At 44.7% G+C, this 10,981-nt stretch overlaps 1 protein-coding gene across 1 annotated transcript in view; it reads right to left on the bottom strand.

Annotated features, from left to right (window-relative positions):
• Positions 1 to 415: 415 nt before the first annotated feature.
• Positions 416 to 10,981, bottom strand: part of plekho1b (pleckstrin homology domain containing, family O member 1b) — a 13,212-nt gene continuing 2,646 nt past the window's right edge. The window contains 14 exon segments of the mRNA XM_064945004.1: positions 416 to 515; positions 517 to 647; positions 649 to 735; positions 738 to 839; positions 841 to 954; positions 956 to 1,022; positions 1,024 to 1,157; positions 1,159 to 1,197; positions 1,470 to 1,516; positions 1,519 to 1,559; positions 2,647 to 2,657; positions 6,801 to 6,905; positions 7,971 to 8,114; positions 10,619 to 10,694. Coding sequence (XP_064801076.1) covers positions 416 to 515; positions 517 to 647; positions 649 to 735; positions 738 to 839; positions 841 to 954; positions 956 to 1,022; positions 1,024 to 1,157; positions 1,159 to 1,197; positions 1,470 to 1,516; positions 1,519 to 1,559; positions 2,647 to 2,657; positions 6,801 to 6,905; positions 7,971 to 8,114; positions 10,619 to 10,694 — 1,198 coding nt within the window.

The raw sequence follows: 10,981 nt of genomic DNA, 5'->3' as shown, positions 1-10,981 counted from the left end.
CTGTGTGTCTGTCCCTGGGAGAGCAGAGCCCTTCTGATTCCCACGCCCCCCTTGCAACATTCCCTCTTTGACAACCAACGCAGAGGAAAACAACACCCGACACTGCAGTATCACAAGGTCTTTCATCAGCATGTCAATACAGAGAGACTCCCTGGCCAACATGTACCTGAGTCCCTAGATTGGCCCCTTCCCTTTGCCCCTCACACCCTTCATCAAGCAGACATGTAAGGGCACAGTGGTCAAGAAAAGGGGACGTCGTTGGGCAACTGTATGCCCTCACTTTGTCACAGCATCAATAAAGTGACAGAACACAGAAGGAGAGAAACAGACATATTTAACAATATTGTGGCTTTGCATGTTGAGTTGTTTTTTTGCTCAGGGATTCATAGTCCAGTCTGTGTTGAGTTCTCTGCGGTCACATCATGCTCTTCCTGTAGTCAGTCTGCTTGCCACTGTTGGAGGGTGTGAGGGGGTGAGGGGCAGGGGTGGTGGGCAGCGAGTCCAGCTGACGGTGGCGCCCTCAGCTCCTTCACCCTCCTCTAGAACATCCTTGGCTTGACCTATGTGGATGCTGCCTCCTTCAGCAGCCTCTCTGCCTCCATTCGCCCGGGCCCGTCCGAGAAACCCTTGGAGCCCTTGGAACCTGGCGGAGTCCTTCCCTTTCCCCTTCCCCTGCTCCACCTCCTCCCCCTTCGCCCCTGCCTGCATCAGCAGCTCCTGAGTTCTCTCCAGCTTCCTTGAGCGATTAGGTCCTGCAGCTGGCTGATGGGTGGCAGGTTGCCCGGGGGGCAGAGGTGGCAGAGCGGGATGGATGTCCTGGGTTTGGTGGCCTGCGTCCCCGGAGTGTGAGAGGATCTCGTCCATGGAGGCGCAGCGGCTTTTCTCGGCCGGTGTGAGCCTCTTGCCTGGCTGAGGAGTGCAGGACTTCCCCATCGGGCTCTGAAGTTGCTGTTGCTCCGTCCCAGGTGACCCCGGTAAGCGGCAGGCTTTGGGACTTCCCAGTGACCTCTGTGGGGGCGTTAGACAGATGCTACTGATGGCACCCTCTGTTTGGACCTGAGGCAGTCGAGCTGAGTGGATTTGTCCAGGTTGGCCCGGAAGCTCTTGTCACAGGTGTCCTGGCCGTCTGTGCTGGGGCTGTCCTCCTCCTGGATCAGGGTCAAGGGTCAACATGCCGTCAGAGGTAGAAGTGGAGGCCTGGATACGGAGCAAGGAGAAACAGTCTGTTAGTGATATTAGACACCGTAAGAAACACTGATATCAGGGTAAGGCCCATTGTGATTTGGTTAAGTTAGGAAATTAATTGGATTAAACTAATGAAAAATTCCAGTTGAAAGTAGTTTGATCATCACTATGTCCAACTGACTCATTGAATTAAAGCTCAATTGACAGAGTTGGTGTCTCCAACCAGCCGTTGTGGTAATATGGAGGGCTAAGACAAGAAATGCCAGGAGAAGCAGGATACCTACCACAGCCATGATGTGTCCTCGTGTAGGCAGGCGCCGTGTGTGAGGATCTTAGCCCTGTCCCGTGTGAGATGGGACAGAAGATTTTCATCCCTCAACCATGACCTGAAAGAAAGCAAGAAAAAAGAAAGATGAAAAGAGAGAGGAGAGAGATAAAGAGAGGAAGATAAAGGAGAAATAGAGGGAGCGAGAGAGAGAGAGAGAGAGAGAGAGAGAGAGAGAGAGAGAGAGGGGGAGAGAGATAAAGGAGAGAGGAGGAAGATAAAGGAAAATAGAGGGAGCGAGAGAGAGAGAGAGAGAGAGAGGGAGAGAGATAAGGAGGAGAGGAAGATAAAGGAGAAATAGAGGGGGCGAGAGAGAGAGAGGGAGAGAGATAAAGGGAGAGAGGAAGATAAAGGAGAAATGAGGGGCAAGAGAGAGAGAGAGAGAGAGGAGAGAGATAATGGAACAGTCACATGTGGAGGAGGGGGATTGACATGCTTTCACATTAGCCTGAGGCTGTGTTTGTCGGAGTGGGTTGGGTAGTTTATTGATCAGTATTATAGACCTAATCATGGATTGATTATCTACAGACATGAGATTCACTGGGCCAAATGGGCCACAACAATTTGCATAAGGCCTTGGGAAACAGGCTACTAACCTATAGATAACCTATAGCTAACCTAGTAGCTACACTGACAACCAAAACATCTGCACTGTTAACTAGTGATAACACTGTCTCCACTGATGAAGTGAGTTCAGCCCTATAGCTAACCTATAGCTAACCTATAAGCTAACCTATAGCTACACTGATGACCAACACGTCTGCACTGTCATCTGGTGATAACACCGTCTCCACTGATGAAGTGAGTTCAGCCCTAGCCAACCTATAGCCAACCATAGCTAACCTATAGCTAACCTATAGCTACACTGATGACCAACACGTCTGCACTGTCATCTGTGATAACACCGTCTCCACTGATGAAGTGAGTTCCAGCCCTATAGCTAACCTATAGCTAACCTATAGCTAACCTATAGCTAACCTATAGCTAACCTATAGCTACACTGATGACCAACACGTCTGCACTGTCATCTGGTGATAACACCGTCTCCACTGATGAAGTGAGTTCAGCCCTATAGCTAACCTATAGCTAACCTATAGCTAACCTAGCTAACCTATAGCTACACTGATGACCAACACGTCACTGTCATCTGGTGATAACACCGTCTCCACTGATGAGCGATTTCAGCCTATAGCTAACCTATAGCTAACCTATAGCTAACCTATAGCTAACCTATAGCTACACTGATGACCAACAACGTCTGCACTGTCATCTGGTGACAACTTACCGTCTCCACTGATGAAGTGAGTTCAGCCCTATAGCTAACCTATAGCTAACCTATAGCTAACCCATAGCTAACATATAGCTACACTGATGACCAACAAATCTGCACTGTTAACTAGTGATAACACCGTCTCCACTGATGAAGTGAGTTCAGCTGGGTGTAGTTTATTCACTGGCTAGTGGGACTAAGCAACATGTCATATTTTATCCGCTGGGATTTTATGTCTAATATCAATGTCCTAATTGTCAATTGGATCTGAAAGTTTTTAAACCATTACATTATCAGGTGGAACGAGAAGAAAAGATGGAGATGACCAGCATATGTGTGTAGTTAGAGCACTAGGTTAGCTATCCAGGCTGCATCACAACCAGCTGTGATTGAGAGTCCCATGAGGCGGTGCACAATTGGCCCAGGCGTCGTCGATTTGGCCGGTGTAGGCCGTCATTGTAAATAAACTCCAGTTCTGTACTGCCAATGACTGAAACCAATTTCAAAAATCACTGAAGCTGGAGACTCAAATCCCTCACGCTTTAAGCATCAGCTGTCAGAGCAGCTCACAGATCATTGCACCTGTACACAGCCCATCTGTAACAGGCCATCCAACTACCGCATCCCATATTGTTTATTTGTGCTCCTTTGCACCCAGTATCTGTACTTTGCACATTCATCTTCTGCACATCTATCACTCCAGTGTTTAATTTGCTAAATTGTAATTATTTCACCACTATGACCTATTTATTGCCTTTACCTCTCCTAATCTTACTACATTTGCATACACTGTGTATAGATTTTTCTATTAATGTTATTGACTGTGCATTTGTTTATTCATGTATAACTCTGTGTTGTTGTTTGTGTCACACTGCTTTACTTTATCTTGGCCAGGTCGCGATAATTGTAAATGAGAACTTGTTCTCAACTGGCCTACCTGGTAAAATAAAGGTAAAATAAAAAATAAACAAATGTTCTTAACTAGTTGCCTAGTTAAATAAAGATGAAATTAATTTGGCTTGCCAACACTATCCATCTCAGGTGTTTGCCAACATTATCCACCTCGTATGTTTGCCCAACATTATCCATCTCAGGTGTTTACCAACATTATCCATCCCGTGGGGTTTGCCTACATTTATCCATTATCAATCTCAGGTGTTTGCCCTGCATTATCTATCTCCGGTGTTTGACAACATTATCCATCTTGGTGTTTCCAGCATTATCCATCTCCGGTGTTTGCCAACATTATCCATCTCGGGTGTTTGTCAACATTATCCATCTCGTGTTTGCCAGCATTATCCATCTCGGTGTTTGCCAACATTATCAATCTCCGGTGTTTGCCAACATTATCCATCTCGGTGTTTGCCTACATTATCCATCTCGGTGTTTGCCGAAATTATCCATCTTGGGTGTTTGCCAACATTATCCATCTCCGGTGTTTGCCAACATGATCCATCTCCGGTGTTTGCCAACATTATCCATCTCCTGTGTTTGAAACATTATCCATCTCAGGTGTTTGCCAACATTATCATCTCCGTGTTGCCAACATTATCCATCTCCGGTGTTTGCCAACATTATCCATCTCTGTGTGTTTGCCAACATTATCCATCTCGGGGTGTTTGCCAACATTTATCCATCTCGGGTGTTTGCCTGCATTATCCACCTCGGGTGTTTTGTCAACATGTATCCATCTCCGGTGTTTACCAACTTTATCCATCTCGTGTTGGACATAACACAGAGTGGGTTTAAATGAGTGATTATATGATGGGTGCAACTTTTATGTTCTGCTAAACATACTGTTGTGTTATTTTGTAAGCTTGTCGCTCCATAATCATGTAATGTATGCAGTTACAGCTATTACCTGCCTTCTTTCTGACATGACAACCAATGACTAAACCCAAACTCAACCAGATGTATTTATCCATCATCCTTTGACAAAAACCTTGGATCAGCAATTGTCCCACATCCAATTGTCAACATGTATCTAGTTAATCTATTGTAAAACAATATTCTGGAGTCAATCTAGTATTTCTATGTGATACAGCCAACCAGGAGGAATCCACAGATTGAATAGAATTTTTGAGGATGTTTTAAAACGCCATCCAATCATGTGACTGTCTTGTCAGGGTACTATGTTCAGTATAAATGGCCCTGAACAAGGCAGTTAATCCACTGTTCCTAGGCCGTCATTGTAAATAAGAATTTGTTCTTAACTGACTTGCCTAGTTAAATAAAGGTTCAACTAAAATTAAAATTAAAATAAGGGTGTATTTAAGGGCGCTAGGTTTGCTTTTATACACATACATTATGTGTATTAAACACTTTCAACCAATGTTGCATTGCAATTCAATGCAGGTTTATCAACATAGATCTACAATACGTGTGTACCATCATGTAGGACTCCACCTGCGATAACCCTACAGTCGAGAGCAATGAAACACCATCCTGGTGAAAGAGTGAATCCCGTCTCTGATGTCATCAGGCCATTGAGCAGCAGAGACACTGGAGCCCTGGAGGTAATTGATATCTCTCACAGTGCTGGTGCTGTTGTTCCGAGTCCATCCACACGCCTGACCAGTCGTCCTCTAAATGTATTTTATTTTATGTGAAAGTAGCTCAATGTTTTATTCGTTCTGTTTCTTTAACAGTGATGACATGGTTTGGATAGTCATTGTGAGAGTGCTTCTGCTTCTCCCATCTATAGCTGTGTGATAGGGACCTGTACAGTTTGGGCCATCTATAGCTGTGTGATAAGGACCTGTACAGTTTGGGCCATCTATAGCTGTGTGATAGGGACCTGTACAGTTTGGGCCATCTATAGCTGTGTGATAGGGACCTGTACAGTTTGGGCCATCTATAGCTGTGTGATAGGGACCTGTACAGTTTGGGCCATCTATAGCTGTGTGATAGGGACCTGTACAGTTTGGGCCATCTATAGCTGTGTGATAGGGACCTGTACAGTTTGGGCCATCTATAGCTGTGTGATAGGGACCTGTACAGTTTGGGCCATCTATAGCTGTGTGATAGGGACCTGTACAGTTTGGGCCATCTATAGCTGTGTGATAGGGACCTGTACAGTTTGGGCCATCTATAGCTGTGTGATAGGGACCTGTACAGTTTGGGCCATCTATAGCTGTGTGATAGGGACCTGTACAGTTTGGGCCATCTATAGCTGTGTGATAGGGACCTGTACAGTTTGGGCCATCTATAGCTGTGTGATAGGGACCTGTACAGTTTGGGCCATCTATAGCTGTGTGATAGGGACCTGTACAGTTTGGGCCATCTATAGCTGTGTGATAGGGACCTGTACAGTTTGGGCCATCTATAGCTGTGTGATAGGGACCTGTACAGTTTGGGCCATCTATAGCTGTGTGATAGGGTCCGTGTGTGTGTGTGTGTGTGCTTGGGTGGGTGTGCTTTCGTTCATCAGTGTGTGTGTGCATGTGTCCATCCATGTGTGTGTGTGTTGGGGACTATGTGAAATGTGTGTGTTGTGGCCTTATATAAGGGTGGTGTTGACACGATGCGTTAAGTGCATAAAAGCTCAGAAGTGTGTGTGTGTGTGTATGTATATGTGTGTTTTAGTGTGTGTACATGTTATTTCACATCAAGCTGCTCCCCTACCGCCTGTCTATTGATGTCATCAGGGCGATTGACCTGCAGTGAGAAGGAGGGATGAAGGATCCATCCCATCATCCCCAAACAGAGAGGGAATCCTTTGATCAGCTGCCTCAGCTAGAAGACTGTCACAGCTGTCACCACCTGTCTCTCTTCTTTATAGAGGTCATTTCATCTACACTACACTAGACTGAAACCCAGAAAATGCCCTCATCAGGAAACCAGTTTAAGATAGAATGTAAGATACTATAACAGTTCCTTCTATTTCTGAAGTACTTTATACATGGATTCCATTCCTCAAAAGTGCTTTCAGTAAGATATCCTCTTGCAATTGGCCATGTGACTGATGAAGTGTTGTTTATAAGAGAGAGAGAGGAGAAGGAGAGTGGAGGTGTGCCTCACCTCATCCAGGATGCTGTTCTTGGATCTGGTGATTGCTCCATTTAAGGCGTTTATCCAGGACTCCTTCTCCTCTGGACTAACAGCCAGGAACACCAGGTTTGGGACCTGACAGACACAAACAAGAGACAGGGAATGTAAGAAGCCAGGGCCTTGCACAATATTGTGTAACTGAGCATGAAGGGAGCGTTGAAAATCCTAACATGCATATTTCTCAGTCAACCATCTGTAAGGGATACCTTTCATATAGGTACCATTCCAGAAACCCATATCCTCCCATACACATTCACACACAGATATGACCATATGGTGCTCTTTCTCCACTGAGGCTACAGGAAACTGCAGCTGTGTGGAGACTCTGAGAATCTCTCTCAGTCTGTGTCTGTCTGTGTGCTGAAACACAAGCTTCCTCCCCTGACAACCCAACATGATACCCTATCCTCCTGCTGCTCTGAGGGTTCTGGGGAGTCCTGCAGATGGTGTATGTCTGCGTGTGTATGAGTGTGTGTGCGCCTCTTTGTGAGTGTATGTGTGTGTTAGGGATGGGTATGAGTAATGGAGTATAGACGGAAGTCAATGCACCTTTATCACTGCCTCACCAGAAGCCTTTCCATGTTTCAAAGGTGAACTGGACTGGCAAACTGTCAGATTTCAAATGGTCTACAAGCATTGGGGAATTTGACACTTTCACTCTGTTTCTCCAGTTAGTCTGTCCATCAGCGTTGGTGATCATATACTGGGTGTAGGAGTTGGAGGTGTGGCGAGTCTGGAACACAATGTCCCTGTGAAAGGGAGGGAACAGAAGGAGAGGAACAGGGGAGGGAGGGAACAGACAGAGGAGGGAGGACAGTGTCTCTGGGCAGAGACAGAGGGTGGGAGGAGCTAAGTAGAGTCAAAGGGATCATGGCTAATGACCAAGGACAGGGTGTACAGGGTGGTGGCTCCGTCTGGCAGCCGAGTCAGGCAGTGTCAATCAGCCTGTCAATCAATCTGGCTGCTGTGACTGATCTGACTATGTTAATGTCTGGCTACAGTACCGTGAAACTCATCTCAACAGTGAGTTTAGATGTAAGTATTGATTGTGTTGCTATTTGGTACAGTACTTTGAGGTACAGGTTTGCTCTTTTCAAGGTTCTAGATCTGGGTTCTTGTGGACACTTCCTGTGGACCCACCGTGTTGCCTGGGGTTCTGGAGCGCAGCAGGGTGAACTTGCTGTGGTTCTTCTTGCTGCGGCTCTTGGCCTTAACGGAGCTCCTCAGAACCAGCTCGTAATCCGTCAGGTCAGCCACCTCCTGGATCTTCTTCTCATCCTTCACCTGTTTCAGATAGACACAATGGACAGATGTTTCAGATGTTTGAGATAGACACAATGGACACAATGGACAGATGTTTCAGATAGACACAATGGACAGATGGCGATGTTTCAGATAGACACAATAGATGGCGTGTTTCAGATAGACACAATGGACATATGTTTCAGATAGACACAATAGACAGAGATGTTTTAGACACAATGGACAGATGACGATGTTTCACAATGGACAGATGTTTCAGATAGACACAATAGACAGATGCTTCAGATAGACACAATAGACAGATGTTTCAGATATAGACACAATGGACAGATGACGATGTTTCAGATAGATACAATGGACAGATGGCGATGTTTCAGATAGACACAATAGACAGACAGATGAACACAATAGACAGATGTTTCAGATGTTTGAGATAGACACAATGGACAGATGATGATGTTTCAGATACAATGGACAGATGGCGATGTTTCAGATAGACACAGATGCTTCAGGACACAATAGACAGGTGTTTCAGGTAGACACAATGGACAGATGTTTCACAATAGACAGATGTTTAGACAGATGTTTCAGATATACACAATGGACAGATGGAGATTTTCAGATAGACACAATAGACAGATAGAGATGTTTCAGATAGACAAAATGGACCAGATAGACACAATCAGGAGGATCAGGACACAAGATGATTTCAGATGTTTACAAGATGACACAGTAGATAGATGGAAATGTTTCAGATAGACAATAGATAGATGGAGATGTTTCAGATAGACACAGTAGATAGATGGAAATGTTTCAGATAGACAATAGATAGATGAAGATGTTTCAGATAGACAATAGATAGATGGAGATGTTTCAGATAGACACAGTGGATAGATGGAAATGTTTCAGATAGACAATAGACAGATGGAGAGGTTTCAGATAGACACAGTAGATAGATGAAGATGTTTCAGATAGACAATAGATAGATGGAGATGTTTCAGATAGACAATAGATAGATGGAGATGTTTCAGATAGACACAGTAGATAGATGGAGATGTTTCAGATAGACAATAGATAGATGGAGATGTTTCAGATAGACAATAGATAGATGGAGATGTTTCAGATAGACAATAGATAGATGGAGATGTTTCAGATAGACACAGTAGATAGATGGAGATGTTTCAGATAGACAATAGATAGATGGAGATGTTTCAGATAGACAATAGATAGATGGAGATGTTTCAGATAGACACAGTAGATAGATGGAGATGTTTCAGATAGACACAGTAGATAGATGGAGATGTTTCAGATAGACAATAGATAGATGGAGATGTTTCAGATAGACAATAGATAGATGGAGATGTTTCAGATAGACAATAGATAGATGGAGATGTTTTCAGATAGACAATAGATAGATGGAGATGTTTCAGATAGACACAGTAGATGATGGAGATGTTGAACAGAAAGCTAAGACTCCAATACAGATGTCAACTTCAACAGAATGAACTGTATGAACTGTAATAGTGTATTCTGTGTCCCTGAAAACTGTGAGAGAGATACAAAGGATGTCCCCCATGTGATGTGTGAGGCTGTATGGTGTAAAGGCGGAGCAAGCAGGCACGAAGTCACTAAAATAGAAACAAAGGCAGTCATCCAATAATGCTGCAGGGCGCAGATAGGGCAGGAGGCCATCAATTCTTGAAGGACACAACCGGTCCGGAACATGCTGGACTAATCACAATGTGCACAATAAGCCCCAACCCCAAACCCTTCCTAGACACAAACTCCCTCATGTTCCGGGTTGTTAATAACTTGTGTTATTAATCTGACGTCCCCCCCCCGCCCCACCACCAAACACATCCCAGGACAAAGGCAATAGACTGAACAGGCAGCACCCAGTGACAACACAACAGCTAATTGGATTAAGGTCAGACACGGCTTTGTGTCTGTCCACAACAATGCTAAAACCACACCAGGAGACCACTTATGAGGTCTGGGAAAAATTTGAGATTAGATTAGATTTATGGATATTGTTGCCTTTAATTCAAGTGTACACCTAGCAAGAGGCTGTTGTTTAGTGTGTTTTGTAGCACACATATGATGGTAGAGTTTGCTAAACAAATAACCACTGGATTTATGGAAATAATAATTAAATTGTTCTGCCAGGTCAGAATAGGCTACTTTGTAGTTAACATTTAATTGAGAAGTTTTTTGGGAAAGCCTTTCCATCTACCAGAAGACTGTTTTCATTAGCATCGCTAACCGCTACACAAAGGGGTAGATGTGCTCACCTCTTATACGCAGACAGGGGATTTCTCGTTGCCTATTCAGGAAGTTGCAAAAGAAATATGAATCACTGATGCAGTCTGTTCATTTCTATCCTACTAAGTTCAATAAATGTTTGAACATCATTGAATTATGTTTAAATCTCTGGATTCGGTGATTCCGTCCACTTTCTCCACATCACAGATTTTATATGGCCCTAGGTTTGTAAGAGGTCACCAGTAAAGTGTCGCCATCTTCACCCTCCCCAGGTGGCATGGTGGCACTGTGAGATCAGGTCCGGGGCAGCCAGTTGCTAAATGGGGCACAGCTGTGGGCCTATGACACAACCCCCACGGGACCGTCTATCGTGGGACAGTGTGGCGGCATGACAGCCATCACTCCCCATAAAGTTAAACGTTTCATTGGGCGTACAAAAGACTAAATTAAAATCTTGTTAAACTTTCGTACATAAATGTGCCTCAGTGAGTCAACATACCGCTCGCTGCCTCTCGTGATTTTAGTTTTCTGAACCTTGGTGGAGCCATACACACTCCTTAGAACAGGGTTTCCCCAACTGGGTCCTGGGGACCCCCAGGGGGCACGTTTTGGTTTCTGAACCTTGG

Source organism: Oncorhynchus masou, chromosome 29 (assembly GCF_036934945.1).
Source record: "Oncorhynchus masou masou isolate Uvic2021 chromosome 29, UVic_Omas_1.1, whole genome shotgun sequence".
Taxonomy (NCBI): Eukaryota; Metazoa; Chordata; class Actinopteri; order Salmoniformes; family Salmonidae; genus Oncorhynchus; species Oncorhynchus masou.
Note: the sequence above shows the minus strand (reverse complement) of the source record. Positions and strands in the feature narration are given on the sequence as shown.